This window comes from Poecilia reticulata, chromosome 13 (assembly GCF_904066995.2).
Source record: "Poecilia reticulata chromosome 13, P_reticulata-male-v2, whole genome shotgun sequence".
Lineage (NCBI taxonomy): Eukaryota > Metazoa > Chordata > Actinopteri > Cyprinodontiformes > Poeciliidae > Poecilia > Poecilia reticulata.
In genome coordinates, this window is record NC_088842.1 from 13,931,116 (window position 1) to 13,957,984 (window position 26,869).

General features: G+C 39.4%; 1 protein-coding gene across 5 annotated transcripts in view; it reads left to right on the forward strand.

The window, feature by feature from the left end:
* Positions 1-26,869, forward strand: part of elna (elastin a) — a 54,213-nt gene that overhangs the window by 17,994 nt on the left and 9,350 nt on the right. For all 5 annotated transcript variants that reach the window (XM_081615105.1, XM_081615106.1, XM_081615107.1 and 2 more), the window contains exons 6-17: positions 18,270-18,296; positions 18,452-18,520; positions 22,544-22,603; positions 22,917-22,991; positions 24,693-24,740; positions 24,833-24,895; positions 25,074-25,103; positions 25,193-25,267; positions 25,457-25,498; positions 25,604-25,690; positions 25,777-25,827; positions 25,920-26,087. In XM_081615105.1, the coding sequence (XP_081471231.1) occupies positions 18,270-18,296; positions 18,452-18,520; positions 22,544-22,603; positions 22,917-22,991; positions 24,693-24,740; positions 24,833-24,895; positions 25,074-25,103; positions 25,193-25,267; positions 25,457-25,498; positions 25,604-25,690; positions 25,777-25,827; positions 25,920-26,087 (795 nt within the window). The remainder of the gene's footprint in view (positions 1-18,269; positions 18,297-18,451; positions 18,521-22,543; positions 22,604-22,916; positions 22,992-24,692; positions 24,741-24,832; positions 24,896-25,073; positions 25,104-25,192; positions 25,268-25,456; positions 25,499-25,603; positions 25,691-25,776; positions 25,828-25,919; positions 26,088-26,869) is intronic.

A 26,869-nucleotide genomic window follows, 5' to 3' on the forward strand; every position in this document is an offset into this window, starting at 1 on the left:
AATGGTGCCAAAGCACTGATTAATGTTATTGTAATCATAGAGCTTTACAATTTATGGAAACCTTCTTGTTGAAACTGAGCATGGCCCTTTTCTTCGATACTTGTACTGTAAATATTTTCTCTTCTGTATTTTAGTATTCGCCCCTATTGGTGCTTTAGCGGTGTTTAGCTATTGGTTAATTTCCCCCAAGCGCTGCTGATACAATCTCAGCCCACCTCTGTGTGTTTAGAAAGATAAGGAACCGGGCAATAATCTTGTAGCCCTGATTACACACAGAGCGGGTTACAGAAGGACCCGCCACACCCCATCCTCCAACATGACTTTCCAGAGGGCCATTTGGTGAAAATGAGCTAATATCCAGAATGGAGCGGAAGTTGATTTTGGCTGGTTGCAGCACAGCATTCCTTGAGAAATATTTCTAACTTTCGAGCGACCCACCCCTCTCCTCGCAAGGTGCGCTTGGAAGATGTTGAATTTTGTGAGAAAATAGAAAACAAACTGTATTAAAAGCTTGTTTCCATTTTCTAATCAGTGCACTTTTGGATCTGTGCATTGCCATTCATCATCCATGCTAATCCCAACTATGACGAAATATCAGAGCGGTAATTAAGGCCTTACAGACTTTTGAATTCAAGGGAAAGGCTTAATGAAAGATTTTTTCTGCTCCAAAAAGCAGCACAGTAATCAAATGTTAGTGCTGGTTTTAATCAGCAGGACATTTAAATCCATCAGAAGGATTGTTCTTAAGATCATTACTTTACAGTGCCTTACAAAAGTTTTCAAACCTCTTGAACGTTTTCGTTTGCTTATCACTTTACAAACACAGCCTTCATTGTTTTGCTTTGTGGTTTTATGTGACAGGCCAACAACAAAAGCAGCACATAATTGACAAGTGGAAGGAAATATTTTTTTGATTTGTTTTGTTTTTACAGGCTTTACAAATAAAAATCTAAAAAGTGTGGCATGTACATGTTTTCATCTCCCCTTGGTCAAAACTTTGTTGAATGACTTTTTGCTGCAGTTCCTTTTTTTTTTTTTTTTTTTGGAGCCATTGTTTCTACCAGCTTTAGACACAAAAAGACAGTTTTGTTTTTGCCAAATTTTTCCATGCACAATGGTTCATGCTGAGTCCACTTGGATATGGAGCGTCACTAAACATCAACTTTTCTCTTAAACAGATCCTCAACTGCATTTAGGCTTTGACTAGGCCATTTTACAAAGGACAATGTTTGATCTAAAGGATTCCAGTGTTTGTTTATGTTTGCTGGAATTAATACTCCTCCCCAAACGCCAGTGTCTTGTGTTGTGCACCATCTCCCGGGTTTTCTATCAGTTACCCCTTCTTTATGTTTATTCTCCATCAAATCAGTTGTGACTAGCTCTCCTGACTTTGGCTGTTTCACTGATTGATGCACTTCTTTCCCAGTCAGTCAGTTTGCAGATGATTTCTGCTTCATCTGAAATCTATTTTCATCTGAAGGACTGAATGCTTTGAATATTGTTTTATAATCTAATCCTTTTTAAACATCATATCTTTCTCCCTCTTCTGTCTACAGTGTTCATTGGTCTTCACTGATATTCTCTGAAAATCCTCTGAGGCCTTTATAGAACAGCTGTTCTGAGACTAAATTGTTATTAATTTAGAGGGGTTTGGATTTGAAATACAAGTACAAACCCCAATTTTCAGATTTTTATCTATATAAACTTTCTAAACTCTTGTAACATTTCACAATTATGCATGAATAGATTTGCCTGGCTTTGAATCGGCTGCTGTGGATTTGCCTTCACCTGAAGGTTTTCTAGCTGTACAGACATGCAGATCACCTGTTGGCAAACCTCACTCAGACCCAATCAGATCCATCGGTGTTTGGATGGTGCTGTAGAAACAAGCCTGATAAAACAATTTGCTACCAGAAAACCCAAAACTGATTGACTGTTTAATCGGCGTTCAGAGTCCCATTGTTATGGATACCTGCATGCACATAAAGAGCTGCCAGTCATTTTAGGCATAATCCATGTAACAATTTTGCATTCCACTCATGCACCTTGCATGGCCTGTAGCAGAGAACAGCAGCTGGACGGGTGAGTAGCGTGACTGCAGTGATTTGCACCACAGCTCGTGCAGAACCTTGTAAATGTTACACTAATTGTGAAGCCTGTCAGCTCTGCGCTTCGACAGCGCACCGAAAGCTGCAGCCTTGTTCTTATAAACAGCTGTTAAACATTGCATCTTTTCCTGTGTTGCTGCGAGCATAGGTGGATCCAGCACTTATGGCATAATTACAAGAAGTTGGCTGTTGCAAGTACGCTTCTTGTCTCTTTCAGGCAACTTGAAGGTAGTTAAAATGAAACACGTAGTTTACTGTTGGTGGTTGCTTTATTGCACCAATACGGGACCTTGCTCTAAGATGAGAAAGAATGTGTCTGGAGAGGAGAGGGAAATACATAAGAGTCTGTGTTTCTGTTCAGCACGCCAGCCTGAAGTCCAGAGTGAAAATCATCTTTGTGTCTCTAATATTTTATCAATTTCTATTAATAATGGGATCCTCAAGTCCACGCATGAGATAAATCTTTCGTTTCTGTATTGGCCAATAGATGAATATGCAGTCAGCTTTTGATCAGAGTTTAAACTCTCAAACCCCGGAGCAGAAATTTCCCTGCTGCCTCCTTCAAAATACCAGCTGCTTGATCAATTCAGTTACATTTATTTCAGTTCAATGCACTTCAATTCACTGCAGCTCAGATTATTTTGTTTTTCCGCCACAAACTAACTACAAAAAGTTTGAATGCCTATTAGGTTGCAGAGACAGATGGGAGTTAATTAAAATCTATCTGTGTTTTATTTTTGCTAGATTTAATGACCTGCCTTTTAAAATGCACAAAGTACAATTTAGTATGACTTTTATATTTCAGCAGTTTCTGCAGATCAAAAATGCAGTTTGGCCTAAGAAGCTGGAGCTCCATTAAAACACTGTGGGTTATAATTACTTTGTCCCCTGTTGAATTTATAAGTTTACTCCCTTAAAAAAAAGGAACAGTCTCAAATATTTATGATACCTTCAATTTAATGTGCAGAGACAGCGCTTCAAACAAAAATCCAGAAAAACACATAGTCTCAAATATTTATTTATGATACCTTCAGTTTAATGTGCAGAGACAGAGCTTCAAACAAACATCCAGAAAAACACATTAAATAAAAGTTTATTATGTCTCTGCGTGTCTCTGAATAAAATGTTTGATCCTGAAGCAAAATATGACTTAGAAAATGGTGGAAAAATCTTTGTTGGCAAGGACATCATAAGACATTTATTGTAGGTTGTCACCAAGTGTAACAGCACATCTCTGGTGGTATTTTGGCTCAGTCCAATTCACAAGAACTATAAACTTCAGCTGCCTCCACCGATTTCTCATTGAATTGAGCTTGGGAGGGTGATGAGGCCACACCAGAACCTTGATCATTTGTTTCCTCAGCAGTCTGTGCCGAATCTTTGTCTTGCTGAGAAAACCGCCTTCAGTGATCAGGTTGAGGAACTAAAGTTCTCGTTCAGCATGTTATGGTCTCTCTTTTTGAACGCAGCATATTGAGTTGATGCTGAAAAGCTTGATTTTAATCCAAGCTAACAGCAGATCTTTTTCCCAAATCCTCTCTGAATCTTTTAAATATTCAAAATCCACATCTTCCATTTCAGGGGGCTGCAAAGTTGGTGAAAATGTTCACGTTTGAGTGACCATTTATAACCTTGACATTAAGCATTGGGGTGTTTCTAGGTGGAAGGTTTAAATATGTACCAATCAGAGATTTAAGGCTCAGTCTTCTTGATATTTGGGTTTCAAAAAAGATTTTCTCTTAAAGAAAACGAATTAAAAAGGCACTAGAAATAGTTTTTCTAGGCTTCTTGTTGTGATAAGTCATTAAATATGTATATCTGCAACAGAAGCAATGTCAAACAAAATGGGTATTGGATAAAGTGAATAAAGACAAAATGTTTACAAATATTGGAAGACGGATGGACGTATGTCTTCAGCATATTTTTTTTTTTTAGGAATTGGCATAAAGAGTAACTGATTCTTCCAGCTGTGTCTCCAGAGAACGAACAGTTCGACCCAAACTCTTCCACATCCCTGGCAGATTTTCATTTAAAGATGAGTTTTCATTTAAGCAACAAGTTTTCTGCTTAACATAAATCAGATGAGACTGTCAAAATGATTTCTATCATACATGTAAAACAATCCTTTTTTGTTTTACATGTGGGTAAAGCGATACAAAAGAGTCAGTTTTTACATTTCCTTTCACTTACACGATATTAGAAACTGTCATTTTCAAGCTAATTCACACACTTCTCAATACTCAGTGGAAAACATTTGTTGTTTTATAGTTGACGGATAGCTTGCCACATGTTTACACTGGTATTTTGATGATTTGTCTTTGGTGGTGAGCTTCAAGCCATTGAGCCAGGAAAGTCTCTTTGTCATAATCCTAATCTGTAGTTCCTTCCACAGATTATCAGAGTCAAATCTATTATCTGACCAGAGCGGTCCAAAACGTTAATGCTACCTCAAGTCAAAAGAAACATGTGGGCGAAATTAAAAGATTACTCTAAATCTGCCAGGGGTACGAATAATCTCCGGTTTAATTATAGACCATTATCTTAATTTTGAAGATTTCCAAAGAGTTGCAAAAGTCAACATGGTCCATGCCAGACAGCTCAGAAAAATAAAATGGAGCTACTCATCCAATCTGCCTTTCTGGTGCCTGCTGAAGTCGACTACGGATCAGCTCCGTCATTCTCCGATTCATAAACTTCAGGAACAAAGCAGGTATAAATTGACTTCCTCCAGCCAAGAGCTCGTTTCTGTTGCTGGGTGAAATTAGCGAAAGGGTTGAATTAAACCAGCACCGTCTGAAACCTTTCTCTTTTTTATAGCAGCCCGAATGAACGGCTGACATGGCTCAACAGAAAATAAAATTTCAACAACAACTTACTCATTGAGAAGGGTTGCAGTTAGCGTAGCTTTTCTGTGATCTGGTACGTTTTGTTTAATGATAAGAAAAAGATCAGAGGTCAAACTTTCAATTATGACCTCAAGTTGTTTCCTCAGTGCTCCTTGTTGGAAAAGGTTTTTCACCCGATTCGCTCATTTCCAATCTACAGATCTTAGTTCGAACATTAAGCTTTCACCTCTTGGTACTTCTTCAGATTCTGGTTCACATTATGGTCATTGTTTGAACTAGCACCAAGTGACCTCATGTTCTTCATGACAAAGAGAAAGGGAAAAGGTGGAAAGATACAAAGATATGATAGACATTATGAGGACACACAGGGGGAGACTGTGTAATGCACAAAGGACGGGAAGGCCAAATAATGCTTGTAATCAAGCCAAATGTCATATGCATATATCACTTCCTTTTCATCAAAACAGAATTATTTCCACATTCATTTGTGCAGCACACATACTTAGAGAGCCTGCTGAAAGAAAGAAGACGGATAGATTGAGGTGAGGACAAGAGAGTTTGGCCAAAAGAAGATGAGCTTGGAGGAGGTTTAGTGTCTGGAACGCACATGTTTTTCATTACTAATGCTCAGACCCGTCGTCTGAGCTGCCAGAGGCTCCAAGCATCTGTATATGAATGCGCATGATCGGAATTATGTTTCATGATCTTCGTATGTACGCAGTTACAACAGTGACCGAACGCTTTTGGACATACCAGTGTAAATAAGTAACATGGTGCTTCAGCCTGTCAGGGAGGCATGCTGCTTTCCTTTCAACACGATGGCAGCCGTACACAGGCATACTTGCTTATTCAAACAAACTGGAAAATTGCTGCATTCTCCCCTCATCTATCTTCTCACTTTGTGTCCCTAATCTGTCCAACATCAAATCTTTATCTGACGCTTTTTGTAATCTTGGAACCTGCACCGTCTACAAGGGAAACTCTGTTTCAGCCGAGCCGCAGCAACCCCACAGGACCTGGCCCACCCAGCACTCCGGCCCAAGCACAGCTTGTTTGTTCACTTTAGAAGGTCCTTTTTGTTTCTTAAACCATAGTTTCTGAATTATGTCACAGGTTTTTGTCGAAGACGTCTTCAAAAGTCTTAGCAAAGTAATCTGGAGAAAAATAAGCAAATAGGGGCTCTTAATCTTTTCGCCACAGAAAATGCAAAAAAAAAAAAACCTGAATCAAGTGGCTGAAATCCCCTATCAGTGTGTCATTCGGCTCTGCAGGGGCCTGATAACGAGCCATTCAATGATTTAGGTTGGAGTGTTGGAGAAGTGACACATCTAAAAGTTGTAAGACACATCTCTGGATCTACCGGTCGTTTTCTGTCGTAGTCCTCAGGATTTGCACACTGTACTTCACGTCCTGGTTGTTTCCACATACCTAATTCAATTAAACGGGTGATTAACCATCTTCTGAAGCCGTTTTTGTTGTGCTGAGGAGGTAAGGAAACTATTGGATTCAAGAATGCTGGAGCAGAGAAACATCTAACACGTGAAGGACAGTGTGTCCAGAGAACCACAGCTCCATATTTTATAGGGATCCACAGCTGTGGGTCTTTAAAAACGCTACACACTCTTACTATAAATAGCCATTTAGAGATTGTGTGTTTGGTGCTTTCTACTTAACTTTATTTATTTATCTTCATCAGCGGCATTGATAAATCTCTTGTCTTGCTCTTAAATCCTCTCCTCCAACAGGGCTGGAGCTTGGACAGCTATCGTTATCCATCTGGAAGCACTACTTAAGTGCCGTTTATGTGATGATGGGGAGAGTTTTTCTCTCTTATTTCCCTAAAAGCTTAAGAAAAACAGATCAGAAGCCAAAAAAGTGTGTTTTGCTTGTTTTTAAGAGTCCACTTCAGACTGTTAAATAGGAGGAATGTTTTGTAGATTTGTGGAAGCCATGTAAATTACAGAGCTGCTTGGGGTTTGAAGAGCTGGGAGGTCCGTAATATTTCACAAGCACGTTAGCTGAACAGTTGGAGTTTTTTTCTTCAACGATGATGATAAAGTCAATCTGATTATTGATTACTACACATTCATACACGGTTCTGGTACGTTTATTTATTTTTACTGATTTCCAAATGATTTGCTAGTGGAAGGCATTTTCTGTAAGTTTTGGTTGCTGTAAAAACTCAGATGACTTTTCTTTGTTCACTTTGTGCTCACGGTGATGTGAATCAGTGTAATCATCTCATCTCGGTGAAGGATTTCTGTTGGATATATCAGTATTTATCAGCTTCAGGGCTGGGCTAGATGACCTTAGAAATGAGCTATTTTTACATTACATCAGTCCTTGCCCTTCAGGCATCTGGCTTATCCTGTGTTGATTATCCATGTAGTAATATCTCCGCTTACATCAATGTGAAAAGCTTTTAGCCACCTTACAGATTTCTTCTCTTTCTAATAAAAAAAAATACAACTTGGTAAATTATTTTTACATTAAAGAGAAAATGCTAATAATATAATATGCTAAAGTAATTATCCTTCTTGTTAAGTTATGAATTAAGTGTGATTAACCAACTTTTTTGTTCAGCTTAAAAGGACACGCCCAAGTCTAATTTCTGCCAGATTGACAGAATCAGATAAATCTTTTAAGTAGAACCTATTAGACAACATGAAGTAGACTAAAAGATGTAAAAAATGCAACACATCATGGGCCGATATAAAAACATCCAAGAAGAGGACCGGATACAAAGTAAGGAAGTCAGTTTTGGGAAATTGTTGTAAAGACTCGAAGGTGGTTGTTGTTGCCACTAAAAGTGACCGAAGAATTTCGAAAATAGTTTTGACGTTGTTGACCTAACATCGGCTTTTTAATTGGTACATCTCGAGGGGGAGCTCGTCTTCCTTTTCAACTCGGACTTATCAGGAAAGCGTTCAGTGGATGCATGTGTGCACCATCTGTGCGATACAAAACAGGCACACTTGGCCAACATTGCATACCATGGCCACAGGCTGAGTTTGTTGACTGGTTTTCTCATCCTGTGTGTAATTTGCACAGTTGAACATCCCCGCAGATGGAGCGCCGTGAACAGAAATGATCGGTCTTTCGAACTGCTGTCCTCACATGTATCCAGTGTGCTGCTGCTGCGTACAAGCTGGAGCCAGATGGTATGAGCTCTGGATAAAGGAGTCAAGGCTCAGTGTTGGCAGAGGAACTGTGACATTCCTTTCCGAGGTGGATAAAATGTGAAGTAAGGCTCTCATCTCTTTGAGGAACAAAAAAGAGGGAGAAATGTTAGCATGACTTTAAAGTCTAGGCTCGATTGCGTTCTGCTCTGTCAGAGTTGCAGTGTAAACAATGACATCAGAGACGCTGCGGATCCGCGTGGTGCTCAAATGAACTCAGCACGGACTAAAAGCGAGGAATGGAGCTCTTTTCCGCTGATGCATTTCGAATGAAGTTTGTGGTGGTGAGAGACCACAGAGTCTGGCTGAGGTCACCCAGCAGCAGGCGTCAGCGGGCATGGCAGCCGGGTTTGGCAGCCCGGTGTTGGTGCTTGTAATCCCAGCATCATGCTGTGGTGACTTTAATGGTTGTGCTTAATTTGGAGCCCTTTCTAAGAATCACCCCAGTGCCTCAGAGTTGATATATATGTTTGATGCCCAATTTAGCTGGTGAGACTCCGGGTAAGATTGCCAAATTTCCTTCATCTGTGTTAGTTCCTGCTACGCAATGAAACAAAGTGCTTTTGCTTTATAGTGTGATGTAGAAGAGCTCTATAAAATTTTAAATTGCCACCCAGAGCAGCTGAGATGGCAGATTTATTGCGCATATTTTTACCTGGACACTTTCCTAACCAAAGGCGTTGAAGAAGGAGACGGCCCCGGTCTGTTGATGGGACCTCTGGCAGTTTTGCACTGGAGGGTCATCTGGCAGAGAGGGCGGTTCAGGCTTTGGGACCTCTCGTCGATCGTGTCAATGACTGCATGGAAAAGGAAACGAGAAAACAATAAAAGGCTTGCCGCCAAAGTCAGACTGGCTCACCCCAAGTGAGCGAGGAAAAGGGCTTCGGTGCGACTGTGTGAATGCATAATTAGTCCCGTATGTGTACGGTCCTGCTTTTTCCCAGCCCGATGCCCATGACTGACAGCACGCTGTGGTTTGAGGTGACAAGGAGTAGGGGAGGTCACCAGAGAGGAAGCAAGGGAGAACCTTGGTATGTCCACTTGTCTCACGCAATCTGGAATCACTGCGGCACCTCACATCATTCAGTCTTTGCGTCAACTTGCAAGAATGCAATCTATCCACCAACTTGGAAGGAAATAAGCGTGATAATTTGATACTGATAAAATATGTCATCGCAGTGACGGACATGATGAGGGGCTTAGTTTTTGAAGAGCAAATCTTCATTGGACTGTAGCCGAAGAAGAGTCTCACTACCTGTCAGTCACTGTGAACCGCTGATTCTCCCTTGACCTTCTGATTGCCTTTGAAGATTTGGTTCATCTACAAGAACATATTTGACTGCCTTACATGAAAACACAACATTACAGAGCCTTGTGAATGTGTTCCTGACCCTTCGACTCCCTCCCGTTTTGTCAAATTACAACCACAAATTTCAATGTGTTTATTGGGGTTTTATGTGATAGACCAACACAAAGTAGTGCTTAGTTGTAAAGTGGAAAGATAAAATGCATGGTTTATACTTAAAAATCTAAAAAAAAAAAATTTCTGTGTGCACGTGCTAGCTCCCTAAGTAAACACTGTAGAGCTCCTCTCTCTGTAATTGTAGTGGAAAGTCTGAAATGTTTTCCAATTCCTCTTTGCAAAACTCCTCAACTTTAAAAATTTGATGGAAAGTGACGGCTAACTTTAATTTTCACGTCTTGTCATGGATTCAGGATTGGATTTAGATCTGGACTTTGACTGGGCCATTCAATCAGCTGAATATGCTTTGGTTTAAATAATTCCACTGTAGCTCTTGTATTTTTAGGATTTTAATCCTTTTGAGCTCTTGTTGTATTTTTAGGATTTTCATCCTTTAGGAAAGTAAAAACCCTGCACCATTTTCATTTGCTTTCTGAAGAAAATCATCCACACAGCTGACATCAGTATGTGTCTAATGGGGATGTTGTATCCAGGACTACTGCTTTTTGGCCAAAATGATCCATTTTGTTCTCATCTAGCCATAGCTCCTGAAAACTGTGAATGGGACCTTTCATGGCTTTCCTCCATAAAGCCAGTTTTTATTGAACAAACAACTCATAGTTGTCATTTCAAGAAATTCTCCCTGTGAAGACACTACTGCAGTAATCAATGCGACCAAACATAAATGAGTTTCTCTATATGTTGCTACAACATTAGTTATTTAAGCCTGGAAATGTTCTTCCAGGTGACAGAAGGCCGACTTTGTAAGTGACTTTTTGTGACTCTGAATGTTTAGATCTGAGTCCATCACTCCACCTAGATTTCAGGCCTGACTGCTGGTTTCTAGCTGTAATAAGTGAAGATGTGTGATGATTCTTCTACATAATTTCTCTTTAGGTCCAAAGAAGTACACACCTACATTTCTCTAACTAAATAGGTCACTTCTAAAGACAGACTGGGTTTTATTTAAAGTAAAGGGGGAATAAGACAAAAGGCTTTTCTCATTTTTATGGAACATTTTCTTCAACCTTTAATAACTATCCTCTACTTTGCGTTGGTCTGTGTCACGAAATTCAAAACCACACTGAAATTTGAGGCTGCAACGTGACAATATATGAGAAGAGGTACGAATACTTTGGCAAAGTGTTGCATGTGCTGTCACATCACGCCTCTGTGCAGCTTTGAAGCCCCCTTATCTTTGCATGTTTGTGGTTTTCAGCTTAAACACAATGTTTAGGTTTACACAAGCAGGACAATTCATCATCCGTCTGTCACCCTCTTGTCACTTTGCACACCAGTGCTGCTTTCCAGCTGCGAAATACATGAGTCAAGCCCCTTTTCTGTAATATTTGACTAAACAAACAATTTGTTTCTATAAGCTCGCCTGATTGCAAAAGGGACTGAACAGAGAAAACCATGAGAAACAAGTCACGGATATTTCCTGGACAGAACTCCGGCTCCAGAATCCGCTCTCCTCGCGTCTGCTGTCAGTTAAAGTGGATCTCTGCCATGGAATTCTTTGCTCTCCTAAATTAAACCCTTCGCCAGAGCCAGCGGGTTCACAAAGCAGGGGAGAAGGGGGAGGAAAACAGGAGATGGAAAGGAGCGAGCTAATACTTCTCCTCACTTCTCACGTTTGGCTTCCCTCTGCTACCAACGCCTCTCGTCTGAGCGGCGTAACCCCCTCAGACATTGCTCTGGAGAGGAAAGAATCAGGATTCTGAAACAAGGGAAAGAAAGAACCCGAGATCGAGGACGCTGTTTTGATTAATGATACTTGTGCTCCTCTGGTTCTGAAACAGAATTACCTTACTTAACCCCAGTGGAGAATGAGCAAGACGTTTCAGTGCAGATTGAAACCAGATATTTCTGCTCACACTGGCTCACATCCATCACTTGTACTGGACCCCGGTTTGAGAACATGGCTAGTGACTGAAGGACTGAGACATGCAATGTCTGGGCTGTTTTGCCCCAGTATCTATCTTCACTTTGAGCAGTGATACGTTTGGTACAGCAGGGGGCATACTGTACGTACTCGAGGCCACATTTCCATGACTCCTTTTACAAGAAAGAAATACTTGTTCTTACTGAGGTCATTCCTAAACAAGCAACAACAAATGACTCACCACTGTTGGGCAATACTGAGCTGGAACCCGGTTTCTCCAAAAGTTGGGGTGCTGCGCACAATATAAATCAGAACAGCTTGGAGTCATTTGGTGGAGAAAAAAAAACCCTAGAAATATTCACTTGAAATCTGTACAAAGAGCAAATCTAATGTTTAAATTCATTCCAAAGACACATGTTGATCGCTGTGTTTCAATCTTTTTTTTTTTTTAAAGTAACAAACTTTGGGTTTTTCCACCATGACAGATTTGGCGCTGTGATCGGTCTTTAAGCAGTTCGTTTCCACAATCAGGGAGTCAGATCAGTCCCACATCATTACATCACATGAAACGTCCCGTCCCGTTAATGGTTGATCCTCCGTCTGTTTTTATACACATTTATGAACAGTCCAGTGAAACTGCTCAGCCGCACAAATCACATTATTTTCTCCTGTGTCCTAACAAACAGATGCCCTGATCTCACCAGCTGAATTTACTTAACGCTATTTTTTAAAAACAAGCCATGTTTGTGACTACTTAACAGCCCTAACCATCTGATCTCTGATCAGATTGCTACCAGCTGCAGGGAATAAAAAAGAACCATAAATGGGCTTTTCCACTAAATAGAGCAAATGATACGGCTACTTGATCATATATATGTTTAAAAGCAATCCAATAAATGGTAAATGGTAAATAGTTTGTACTTGTTTAGCACTTTATCTAGTCCAGAGGACCCCAAAGATCTTTACACGACATTCATCCATTAAGGCACAGATTCACACACTGATGACGGTGGACTGTAACCACAGCTGCACTGGGACAGTTCGATTGAAACAAGGTGACCGCCAAAGGGTATAACAAGAGTCGTATGCCAAGATTATTGTCCATATAAATCTCAAATCTATCAGTAATCATTCTAAAGAAATACTTTCTTTATGCCAAGGATCATCCTGTCAATAGAAAGGTTGTTGTTTTGTAACTACTAATGGAATGAACAATTAATTTGTTGGTTCTACTAATGGCACATAAACACGATTAAGTAAAGATAAAGATGGAGAGCGAAAACACAAATTTACTGACAGAGAATTTCAGGGAACTAGGATCGAAAATTCTGAGTATTAGGTTTTTTAAAGATTCTGTCAATGTTTCTTTCATCTGGATTTCTTTTACCTAACTTGAGACTTTAGAAAACTAGAGCTCTAACAGAGTAAGGGAGGCTCTGACACCAGAAAACAGAAGGAAACGCCTAACTTTTGGCCTGGATCTTTTTGTACCATCTTTCAATGAGCTCCTGACAATCTGTTTTTTTACCGTTTGGGTCTGGAAATCTCAGCTCTACATCTGTTTGACGGAGCCTCAAGGTGGTCTTTACCTCTAACAAGGAACTATTTCAGAGAAGGAATTATTGAAAAATATTTGTCTGGCCGGAGGCAGCTGTTTAATTAAGGGACATTGAAGCCTTCAAAAAAGATACATTTATTCTAAAAGCTACCCGATGAGATCAAAACTTCGAAGAGCGCTATTTCAAATAGAGGATGTATGTGTTGACACGCATCAAAATAAATAGTTGTAGCTTGGCTTTAGGGCCACAAACAATGCTTGGTTTTGACAATCCTAGATAAACAATCTGCTAAATATTACGTTATTATGTATTAATCTAATACTGTGGTGAAAACCTTTTTAAACAGTCGTGGACGTAAGAGTGAAAGACACACATATGTGAAAGTAAGTCTGATTTTTGAGAAGCGATGCCACTAAGCAACAGTACTGGGAAACAGAAGTTACACAGTGCATTTGAGGCAGGATTTATGGACACAATATCACGGTGTTCATAAATCTTCATAATAATGAACACCACCTTCGGATAAAAACACCGTGGGAGGTTCGTCAGAAGTGACGGAGCAGGTTATAAAAAGGATCGCAGCTTGATCGCACCTTGGAGCGTCGACTTGTCTTCAAAAGCTTCTCGTGTGTCTGCCAGGAAATATCAGAGGCACATATGTTTTAAGAATGTCACGTGCCACCAACGCGTGCTGCCTTTAGAAAAACTTGGTAACAGCGTAGAGGGACAGATGTCTCAAAAGAATTATGACATCGACAAGATCGCTTAGATTTATCTTATGAGTTGCATGTCACTCACTGCAGTTCTCATTTTAAACACTAGATGTCAGTGCAGAAGAATTTTGCCTATATTTAGCAATTAGTAGAAGAATAACAAAATAACTAGCTATACAGTACATGTATTTGAAACTAAGGTGTTTTCTGAAGCGTATTTGTAGTAAATAATGTCTCTATATGTATTCAACATTTTTTATGCTTCAAATTCTGGTTGAAACGGGAACACATCCCCTCTTCGCACATCCCCTGATGGCATTCATCAGGACAGAAATGGTAGCCATAAACTAGGTGTAACTCGGGAGTTTTAAATGTGCTGCTTACATTTTATTAGTTTTTGGTCACAATGAGCCACCTTCAGACGAAATTAGTTCTTTTCCCCAAGACAAGTTAAAAGTTGGTGATAAAACCAGTTAGTCTGTGCCAAACCCAGTGCTTGTAGAGGCTGAAACAGAAAAAAGCTGGTTTGAAGAAAGCATTAGCACCAGTTTAGGGGAGGAACTGGTTTGACAGGGAAATCTAAATAAGCTTTTTGAGACAGAGGAACGGAGTATCAAGAAGTTTATTCCAGATTTGTACTCATGGTCGTGCTTCTCCATGAATGGTCTCTTCTCAATGGAAACTGGCAGAAAAATCATGTTGTTTTTTTGGGGGGGGGTTTTCTATCCAAATGAAGGAAAGTGTGATGCATGGCCGTACTGCATCATTTAATTTCTACTTTCCCTTTCTTGGCCTTCAGCCCTCACCTTCTGGGTAATATCAGGTTCCTGTCACTTCCATCCTCCATGTTGAGTATTGATCGTCTAGTCCAAGGTCCAAAGTCAAAGTGGATCTCAATTGATCCCCGGGGGTCTCTTTGTCTTGAGGGTCATGGAGAAAATTAGGTGTAATATTAGAGTGCGGAAATCCTTCAGGCTTGTCAGCAATCAGCTAAATACTGGCTGCAGCTGCGAAGAAAACTGAAGATTTGATATCGGGCTTCTACGTGTGTGGCTCATGACAACAAACACTGTTGCAGCAGACGTCCAACACGTAGGTTTCTGTTGTCCAACAAAAGCAAGCTTGTTTTAGCTTACAAGATGGTGTGACTGAACAGAGAACCTTTGTAGGAAACCTCAGTGGATAAATGCCAAACAATAATGAAGCTCCTTATGCCCTGACCCTGGACATGTAGCACCACCTGTGTGGTATATTTGTGCTTTGGTATTTTTGTTTTCACAATGTTAGATGATGTCAGAGCTACAAAAAATAAATGTTCTTTTTTTTTTTTTTTCTTGTGGAAATTTTGTGTTTGTGCTCAAGGCTTGTAGTCATGGTCTCGCATACAGATCAACACCCTTACGGACCAAAATCTGAGCGTCTGCTTCTCATCTCCCCGTCTCAGTGCTGTGAGCTGAGCTGAGCTCAGCGGGGCAGGTGTGGGTGACTCTGAGCAATCCCGGTGACTAAAAGCACATGTGAGCACAGGTGATTGATTCATAAACCAAGAGTCTCCAGAATCCTGTTTTGATTCTGCTGCTCGCAGCATTTCTTAAAGACGTGCTGACAGCCAGAACACATCTAAATCTCTTGTGAAACATTGTGTAAACCAGTCAGTTTGGTGAATTTAATGGCGTTATAGATCATTGCTGTTCCATGGATGCTGATCAGAAACCTTCTTGGAGTCGTTATCCAACAGATCCAGGGGACGTGATAAGACAGAGTCCTCGTGTTAGCACGGGAACGGCTGGAAAATGGAAAACGGTCAATTTGATTTACGTAAAAATTGATTGCACTTATTATCTCAACATGTGTCTAGAGATGGTTGAGAAATCTGGAGGAATAAGGCAGAAGGAGACGGATTATCTCAAATCTGGGGTTGTATTGCACGCGGTCTCTGTTGCCAAGGCTTTGGCGAGAGCTGTGTCCACATTTGTTTTGATCCACTCTTGATCTGTCCTCCTATCGCTGCCGGTTCATTCCTCCTCCTCTTACTCTTCCTCCTCCTCGTCAGAACAGTTTCCTCACCTGCAATTGGCTGGACCGGCTCCACCCTGATCTCTGTGTCCTGGTGAATTGTTTCCCATGCACAGTTGTTCTCATCCCAGGTTTTTTTTATTTTCAGTTGTTGATGAAAGTAAATTCCTTGCTGGACAAAGTTGTTGGCAGCATTAATGTTTCTCCTGGTTTCAGAAAGGATCTTTGTTTAGAAAGGTTGTTGTTTTTAGGCCAACTTTGTTTTAATGTTTTCCTGAAACTGATTTTTATTAAAATGTCATTCACACAGAGTCCAAAAAACACTAACAAATTAAGAAATCTGGAGTTAATGTGCAAAACTCTTCAGTCATCCTTCATTTCCTTGTTCATTTCTTCCAACAAGTCCAAAATTCTTTTATTATTACCGTGTGTTTCTTAATTTCTGCTTTGCCATTTGGCCGCTCTTTCTCTAATCTTTAGTCATACAATACATACTTTTCAAAGGAATGTTTAATTTGCTCTTTAAAGTTTGCTTTCATCAGACCCAGGTTTAATTTTCTGGCTAATATTCAGAATCAGAAAACGGAAATTACACCCTTTTCTAAACAAACCATTCCCATGATAAAACATGGTGGTGGCTGCGGTGATTCTGGTTTGAGTTGATGGTAAGACTGAGGGAGGTAGTTACAGACTAATCCTGCAAGGAAACATGTTGAAGGCTGCAAAAGGAAAACAAGGATATGGATAGCCAAACAACTTCTAACAGGAAAACAACTCTAAACATTCAGGCAGAACTCAAAGGAATGGATTAGATAAAAGCAGAAGTCAAAGTCCAGACTTAAGTCCAACTAAGAAGTAGCCTCCGTCTAACCTAAATGAGCTCAGGTTATTTTTGTGCAACTATTTTCAAGTGGGCGGCTTCTGTGTGCAAAGCGAGCGGCGACATTCTGCAAAAGATCTGCAGCTGAAGTTGAAGCAAGCGGTGGTTCTATAAAATACTGACTATAAGGAACTCAATACAAATGTTTCATATTTTTATTTACCAAAAATGTTGAAATGCATGTTTAACTATCCTTTTTCACAATTTAATTTTTTTATTGGGTCATTTTCAGAAAATCAGTGCATAAGTATGAAGTTAAAAGAAAAACTTTGAGAGATCTTCTGAAAGCCTAAAGAAGATACTTTTTTAAACTAATGCTTAGCTCTTTGGAAACAAAATATGAAAAAGTAAGCCAATTTAAAACTTTTACACACTGCTGTACATAAAACAAGTAAAAATTCTTCTGTATTTTCAGAACTTTTTTCTTCAAGGGAGTGAATTAAAGCATAGCATCCTTTTCTCTAGGAGAAATCCAAAAGGGATTTTCGACCCTAGTGGGAATGATGTGCAGCAAATGGCCCGAGCCAGGAGTTAAACGAGGGACTCCAGGGTTCGGGATTTGGTGCACCTGCTCCACTGTGGTGCAGGAAACCAAGACCTGACCTTATTAAATCGTGTAGCCGCTGGGCTAATGACAGTTCTTACGACAGGATCTGTCGATAAGTCTGCTTCAAGTCCCATAAATGGATGATAAAATCGTATTTGGTGCCTTATTTGAAATCCTCCTGAGCTTTGGCTGTGATTCCTGCTGGAAAAGCAGGTGGTGAGAGTTTTATTTTCATGTTCTTCTTCTCTCTCTCCCACAAGTTTTCCATTTCCATATATTTCCCTCTTCAAATGTTTCAATCTTGTCATCAAGAGGAAACCCAAACTGAGACGTGATTCAATTTATGCATCCAGCTGAGCTCAGCTTTTTTGACACCTTCAGATTAAAACATAGATACTTTTTTTTAAGCTTTAAGAAGAATCCATCACTCCCCCCAATGTTTAGATCACAACACAAACCGGACCGAAAAGCTGGATTCACGCCATTTCTGTCAGGCGTGGAGCTTCGTAAAAGTCGGCTCTCTTCCCTTGTCGAAATTCGCTTGTCGAATTTTAATGCGCATGATTTTGTTTAGAGTGTCTCAAACTTAATTTTTTAATCCACATCTCATGCAGTTGTTGCATGGCTCTGGAGAGAGTTGTGATGAAATGTTGAATGATGTGTTATTTTTATTGAAGGGTAATTACAGCAGTAACTCATTATGCATTCCAGTAAAGTAAACCATGGTCTCAGTGGCTCCTCCAAGAAAGCTTTCCTTAAGGTGGCCTGACGGGGGAAACAAAATACCGCAAACCCTAAACAAATTTCAGAGGTTTCAGTCGACTGTCATATTTCCAGTCATATACGGCGGGTTGGAGCTGAGGCACTCAAAAGAGGCTCGGTGTAGGGGCCAAAAAGAGAAAAATAAATGATAATTTATTGGACGATATATCATTATGTGCATTGTGCATGTTCATGCATATAAAATGTCTTGACCAGCAAGCATTTACTGCACCTCCAAACTGGAGGTTGGTGCTTTTTGTGTTGCACTTCACTTTATTTATCCACTTTTAACTTTTTTTTTTTCCTACCAAGGTTATGGAAATCTAGGAACTGGGATCGGTAAGTATTTTTGTTTTATTGAATTAAAACTGATTTGGTGGTTCGAATTATTTACTTTATTAACGGCTATTAAAGAAGTTAAATGTTTATAAAACAATTTCAAATTAAATTCTTGATAATGATTTAACAGTAATTTCTAAATGTTTGTCTTGCAGGCGGTTATGGAGGATACGGTGGTGGTACTGGAGGGTTTTACCCGTCACAGAAAGCTGCTGCCAAAGCAGGTACAGTGAGTGATTGGTTGGTGGAAATATGACACTACTGTAGTGTTAGTGATGGGATCCAGGATTGATTTGCTGTCTGCCGTAATTTACGGTAAAAGTTATGTTATTATTACACACAGTCTGACTGTCTGTCCAGAGTGGCACACTGCAGAGAGGTGACATGAGGCAAATCAGAAAGTTGTCCGACTTGCGTTGCCTGAACATTTCGTTTACTTTATGTGGTTGTCCAGTCAGTGAGAATGAGCGCCCCTGTGGTGCGTGTCATTGTATTTACATTCCACACAAAGTCTCTGAAAATGCTCACATTTCATGTTTTTCTAAGGAATTAAGACTTTATATGGCCATCTTAAGCTCAAATTGTTTCATATTTAAGCTGTACAGCCTTGCCAAGGTCTATTCTACGCTGAAAAATGATTCTTTAAAACACAATTAGACTTTTTAAAAAGATTTTATTCTGCTCAATGCTTTCTTTTTGTAGGATTATGGGTTTGTGTTTTGCTGTGTGCAGGATGTAGCTGGCTGGAGTGCCATTCATATGAGAACTGACACTGCTCTTAGTGTTTTGTTTTGTAAATAAATTAATAAAAAGTAATCACATTTTTAATATACTTTTTTAAAAATATCAATATTTGACTTAGTAACAATATGTTTCTTGAACTGAAATATGTTTTGGTTTACAGCTGAGTAATGAAAACACTTTGTTCTTTTCTGTCTCTGAACTTGCATTAGCTAATGTTGTGGAAGAAACTGCTGTCAGTGGGCCATAAACAAGGGGAATGAGAAAAGACTAAGTTTATTTATTTCTGTAATTATTTGCTCAAAATTAAAGCAGCAAGAATCCAACTCTAATAAAGACATTATTTTAAAAAACTATAAAAAAAACTAAATTACATAAATATCCAAATTAAAGAATGAAAATCCTTCAAATATAATGATTTACTGATTTAAATGTAATTTGTAAAAGTAATACATAACTTCAAGTATTGTGAAGATAAAATTGACAGGATGATAAAATCATATTCAATTAAACCTTAGCTGATAAAACTTGATCAAAATGTGGATAAAAATTAAGCAAAATTAAGAGAATGTGATGTTTTCAGGTAGGACCCACTGGAAGAGAAGTGAAACCAAACAAAACATGTCGCTAAGCACCATGGGAAATAGTTCCCACTCCTGTCCTTCTGTTCTTTCAGTTTTTTTAAGTTCCAACTAAAAAAAAAATAGTTTATTAAACTCCTGGGAGTTTAATAAAAAAAGTTAGCACAACTTACTACTGTAAATTTATCTTTCACAAAATCACACATTTTGGTTAAAAATTTAAAACTTGCTACATTTATTTGACTCAAAGAGCAGAAGGTAGTAGACACAACTAAATGCGGCTCAAACGTTTTACAGTGTTAGATTCATCTTTGCTCCACCACACCTGAGTTTCCTCATCAGTCTGACATTCATCTCTGCAGAGATCTGGCAACATTTGATTCAGGTGGAATATAAAAGTTAGAGTAAGTAAGTGGAGGGCTGGACTCTGGTACTGATAACGAGGAAGAAGGTTTCCTTCAAATACAATCCACGACTGGACTGATGGTATCAACTCTTGTCTTTACAATCCTACAGAAACTATTATAATCACACAAAGCCAACTGGGTTTAATGGAAACTGTGGGTTATTAAACTGAAAGATGAGTGATTGCTGTTGGAGAAAGGCTAAACTTATATTCTGTGATATCATGCATGATGGAGGAGTTGATTTATAAACATATTCTGACCTCATGGAGTCACATCTTCCAGAGGTGTTGGAAAACGCAGCTTCTCTGAATATTTTACAACCAGAAACATCATCTCTCTCTGTCATTCTGAAAGCTTTTGTGTTAGTAATAGAAAACACCCTGTTCCTCCAGGTTTTCTTGTGAAACATGAGTTAGCAGCACTAATACTTTCCATGTTGACTGCAGTTCTGCGATATCCACTTTGATTTCGCTCAAAGTGCAGAGCCCATCCATTCAGTCACCTGCTCAGCGAAGACATGATGAACGGCATTCTGCCCAGACCGTTTGGTTCAGTTGGTGGCAGCATTTCCTTGACTAACCTGCCGGGAAAAACGGTAAAGACGATGGACTTTCCAGTGGTTGATCGTTGCTCTCAATCTGCGATGCTGACAAATGCTCCTGGAGCTCTGGTTGTTTTATGGACAGATGCAGGAGGCCCCCCGCGCCACCAGGGGGTCATTTTCAGCCTGTTGGCAGACTACTGTGCAGCCTCCAGACCTTACTGACTGAAGCCCTCTCAGACTTTTGATAAATGAACATGCTTGCATGTTTGGAGAGAGCCAGAGTGTATGTTGTGCATTATTGGAAGTGCAGTACGAAAGCCGTATTTGGCAAGCGTTTACATTTTTATCATACACTTGCAAACCTTCGACAGTTTGAACCTCTGCAGAGCTGGATCTGACGTTAAAATCTGGAGCGTGTGCGTGCACATCATTTGCTTTAAATTAGCCTGACTGATTAGAGATGAACTCAGGGGGCCTCAATCATGTCTGGGGCTGCTCCGTGGCAAAGAGCCTGCGCTTAAATATTGGTTGGCAGTGACAAAACATCAGTGCCTGGAATCGGTCTGTTCTGCTTTCATGACACTTAAAATAACAACTCGTTTCTCTGAAACGGCGCAGATTAAAAGGCAGATTCCTCGCCAAACTTTTTCTTACCAAATCTCCCAGACCGCATACTTTCAGGCAGTGCGCAACGTCTGTCCGGTTAAGTATTGGGAATTTAAAAGAAAAAAAAAAAAAAAAAGAAAATTCGGGGAGGTACTAGATTAAGTAAATAAACAGCATGTTTCATCCTACTGCAAAGTTCATGTCGAGCAAAACCTGACAGCTAATTTCCTGTAAAAAGAAAGAAATTAGGTATTTGATGGGGCAAGATGCCATGGATTCTCCCTGTCTCCTCTGATTAGGGAGAAGTCAAACTCGAAGCCTTTTGCGTTGTCATGGCGACTGGGTTGGCAGAACCAGATTAGATCCTCAGCATCCGTGATCACTTGGTGATCCTGATCTCAGGCCCCTCAGAAACATGTACTGGGAAAAAATACATCAGCTTATTATAGAAAAAGTTCATTTATTTCATTTCATTTGCACAAGATGATACATTTCAATCTTTTACTCCTGTCAACTACGTCTAATAGATACCCAGAATATTACTTAAATAGAATTTTAAGTAACAAGTTGAAATGTGCTTTCTTTCCAAATGAAAGTAAATTTTACACATTATCTGGAATCAATACGAGTTTATAGTGAAAGTTTAGAGGCACAAAGTTTCCGTCACCAGTCAGTGTGACTTGGGGCGCCGTGTCATCTGCTGCTGTTGCTCCGCTCCGTTTCCTGAAGTCCACAGTCAACCCGGCCGTCTACCAGGAAACTTTAGAGCACTTCATGCTTCCTTCGTTGTTTTATGGAGATGCTGATTTTGTTTTCAAGCAGGACTTGGCATCTGCCTTCACTTCCAAAGGGACCATTTCTTGTTTTAATAACCATTGCATCATGGTGCTTTATTAGCTAATAAAATCACCTGACCTGAACCCCATCCGGAGTCGGTGGATTATTGGAGATAAAAGGCATCAGAACCGCTAAAGTAGACGAGCTGACAGTGACTGTCAAAACAACCTGAGCTTCCTGAACGCATCACGCCATTCCCAGACTGATCATCTCCACGCCACACTTCATTGTTGCTGCAATGCATGCTAATGGAGGACTGAACAAATGTCAAAACCACACATATTAACATACTTTTCAACAGCCATGTAATTAAATAATCCAATTTAATTTGTCTCATTTAACATATTGTAATTTCTAAGCCAAAATCCCATTTGAAGAATATCACTCTGTTTTAGTGAATCATTATAAGTTTGAATTTCTGAATTAAGTTTCCAAAATAAAACTAAAGTTTTCCTTGCTATTTTAATGTATTAAAATGTACCTGTAAATGTTATTTCTAATATTCTGTGTCTCTTTCTACTTTTTGATTAGGTGCTGGAGCAGGAGTGGGACCTGGAGGTGCTGGAACTGGACCCTCTGTCCCCGGTGGAGGCAAGACATTCACTCCCTGTGTTTTTTTCCCCCTACATTTTGTCTTTTTTCATAATTACACAAATGCACAACTGGCCTCATTTCTATTAAATGACAACCAGCCTGAAAAAAGCATATTTGAACTCAAACCAAAGAGATTTTCCTAATGTAATAAAGCAAAATCAAACATGAAAAAAGTCACAATTTAGGAGAATAAATCAGTTATAATTGTCCTCATCGCAGCGCTTTGACTATAAATGTGCTGTTTTAGCCCCTCCCTGCTTGATGAGCCATGTAACATTTTATGTGATGTTTTTTTTTTTTTTTTCCCCAGCACCTGTTATTCCTCAGACGGGGCTTCCAGGAGGAGCCGGTGGTGCAGCAGGAAAGAAAGCTGCCAAAGTGCCAGGTTTTGTAGACTCAACAATAAACTCATGCGGCCGAAGACAGACAGAAAGCAGCTCTGAGCCACATTAAAGACAAACTCTCACTGCATGTGGCAGATGTTTGGTGCAGCTGGAAATGTATCCGTAGTGATTCAAATTCCAGCCAAGCGACTGGAAAAAAAAGTTTAAATGGGTTTGACAAATTTTATAGAGATGAGTTACTGTATAAAACTTTGAACCCTTAATACAGAAAATGTTTGAGCTTCACTGTTTGAGTGCATTGATGCTCTTACAGAAGGGCTGCATGGTTTTGACCTAAAAAACAAAAACAATTGGCTTCACCTGCAAATAATTTAACTTAACAGTAAAGATACCATCAGACTCATTACTGTTCTCTTTAGATGTTGAATACTGACACCTAGAGGCTCAATTTGTATGTGAAACACAGAACCATTAAGATTTTTTTAATGCTTCATCTGCATAATTTCTACTGCCCAGCTGACAGAAGCAGAGACTAGAAACAGGCTTATTGCATACTGATTTGCCACAAGATGTTGCTCTTTGCTGCAGTAACTGTGAGCTCTGAAGAGTTTTAGTTCTACCTTATTTCCCTTCTCAGTTTGCAAAACAGCAAATTAAACTTTGGTCCTTGCCCAGACTTTAAGTTTAAGCAAATATCTGCAGTGCCTTGTGAAAGTATTCAAACACTTTGAGCTTTTTCCCCAGTTTGTCACGTTACACCCACAGACTGGATTAGAAATAAAAATCTGAAAGAATTACTATCTTCTTGTGGCAGAATAGCTGCAAGTCTTTTGTGGTACGTTTCTGCAGCTTTACACATCTACAGACTCAAATTGGCTTTTTGTCTTTCAGAAAGTTAAAGCTCATTCAAACTGGACAGAAAACTTTTAGGTTTTCCCACATATTCTTAATCTTATGCCTTCACAGAACAACTGGATTTACACAGAGTGGGATGATGGCCGTAATCTTAGACAATCAGGACAAGTTCAAGATAAACTACTTCTGCAAGGCTCTGTATTTTATTGTACTGATTTTCTGATCTTTTAAATTAAAATTCATCTGCCTCATTTTAGTGGGATGTTCTCTTCTCTTACCAATTTTGAGAAGCGGCTCGGTGAAATCTCTTTATATATATATATATATATATATATATATATATATATATATATATATATATATATATATATATATATATATATATATTAAGGAAACTGATAGTCATGGATTACTAATTAAAAGTTTCTCCACTCTGATCAGCGTTTTGTGTAACACTGCTGATTTTATTTGAAATAATTTATTTAAAGACTTTTTACACGTCACGACTGGGAGTGCAAATAAATAGGAAGAATGATTTTGTTCAATGCTACTTTTAAAAATAAGGTATTCATCACATTTTTTATGATGATTTTCCCTGTGCGTGCCATTAAATCAGAAATCATTACATCACAATGGATGAAGAATAAACATAATAATTAGCTGAAGACAGAAAACGGTTGCTTTATTGCAGCAAACTGATAAATGACTGCAGAAAACATTTTCTCATTTGCTTTCTGCACATTCTCTGAATGCTTTTATCTGTATGGAAAGCTTTCATGTCTGTGTGGCCTTTTATTTCTAACCATGTTTTAGAAAACATGGTTGAAGCATCTTTTTTATCCGTCTATTAAAGGGAAAGCACATTGTTATGTCTTTGGTCGTCGCAGGTGTGGGTGTCCCTGGACTTTACCAAGGAGGAATTGTACCAGGAACTGGTTTGTTTTCACTATCAGGACATATTTACCACAATCCATGAGATTTTTATTCTGAGATCATCATGTTTATATGTCTGTTTTCTTTCCTGCAGGGTTTGGCGGCCGTGGAGTTCTGCCTGGGGTCGCTACTGGAACAAACCTAAATCCCAAATCAAGTAAGGTTAAGATTTTGACTATGTGTTAAGTGATTTTGAATTTTGAAACATGCTGCAATGTGAAACACAGACTTTACAAAATCAACATGATTCAAAATCAAATTAAATGTAAAGTATCTTCAGCTTTTGGGAAAAGTAATTGCAGACAACCATAAGAATATCTGATTTCTTTATACAGTTGGAGGACAACAGGGAGGCCAAGTCCCAGGTTGATTTTAAATATGTATATTTATATTATTATCAAGTTGTTTATATGTTGATGTCAGAATTAAAGTTCTCCTTCCTTCTCTGTCTCAGGAACCAGAGGGTTTGGTGGGCCAATGCAGCCCGGTGTATTTCATGGTTACCCCCTCAAATCTCCCAAAGCGCAAGGTGCTTTTAGATGCTCCTTGAAAATGAAATATTTAGTTTGTTGTTTACTTGATGTGTAATACTTTCAATGTTGAGTTTGTTCATATTAAGGTTAAAAATGGAAAAATACTAAAGAATTTGAACAATAATTTATCTGTTGCACCACACATTGCTAACTTTGAGTCATAAAGTTTATATTTTGTCCTCTAGGGGGCTATGGTGCTAAGCCTGGAGGTGGCAAAGTTCCCTATGGTAAAAAAAATTGTTTTAATATAGAAGTTTACACAAACTTGATGTCAGATGAAAAGCAGCCATTAATGACGCGTCACACAACAATCATAACAATCTGCGATCCAGGTTACGGGGGTTATGGCGTTGGTGGAACTGGACTTCCAGGAGGAAAAGCTGGTCCTGGATCAAAACCTGGCTATCCTGTCGGAACTGGTGAACATTTCAGGAAATTATGAGAGAAATATTTCTTTGAAGGTGGACAGAACTACAAAATATCTCTTTCTCTTTGTTTCCTGTAGGAGTGGGGCCTGGAGGCATCTTACCTTCTCAATCTAAAGCTGCTAAATATGGTAAGATTTCCTACTCATCATGTTTCAGATTCTTCTTGTCCTTAAAGCAAACAAAAAATATGAACAACTGAAGCATCTGTTTGTCTCTTCAGGTGCTGGCGTTGGTGGCGTCGGTGGCTTTGGAGGCGTCAGGGGCGTTGGAGGCGTCGGTGGCGTTGGAGGCGTCGGTGGCGTTGGTGGCGTCGGAGGTGTCGGTGGCGTCGGAGGCGTCGGAGGCGTCGGTGGCGGTGGTGGACTATACCCAGGGCAGGTGCCAGGAGGTATTAACATGTAGCAATTGGAATAAATACCAAATGATCTTCCTACTCTTTCTGCAAACTCTGATTCATAAAAGCTTAAATGTTAAACAGTAGATGACGAGACCAGACATGAGGTTCTTCAGCTCATATGACACTATTCCTGATGTTTCCATGTATGTTGTACCAGAATGCACAAGGTAAAGTTTGTGCAACATCAAGTTCTGTCACATGTTATTAGATGTATTTGGGTTGCTTACATTGGTTGCACCATGTTTTGCATAGTGCATGTGTATTGGGTTGAAAGGTGTAAAATTCTAAGACTTGTGCTGTATAAGGACGCGGTGCAGTTTACTTTTTCCATGTTTACACATTAGCCAACCATCTGGGTATGAAAGTTCAAAACCCTATCAACCTTTCCCCCCTTCAAAAGGTGAATTATTAATTAATATCTGAATGAATTTGATTCTTTATCAGTGCAGACAGTGTCATACTACAGTATGAAAGTGAAGGCAATGTTATGCTTTGAGTCTTTGCTGTGATATTTGAGTAGCACCGTGTTGCGATACAGTAATGGTTTTCTTTTTGCTATACTTCCATCTCAGCATTGTTGCCTTCCCCAGTATGACAGTGCTGTGGATACTGCACATTTGTGCCACTGATACAGCATTTATACAAGCGCCACTTTGACATCAGAGAGATAAACCAATAATAATGTCACTTATTCTTTGGCTATTCCATGCAGATGCTCTGTCTTCACTGATGAAGATTCCCCTCATGCATTTCAGCATTCCTAAAGCTCGAAG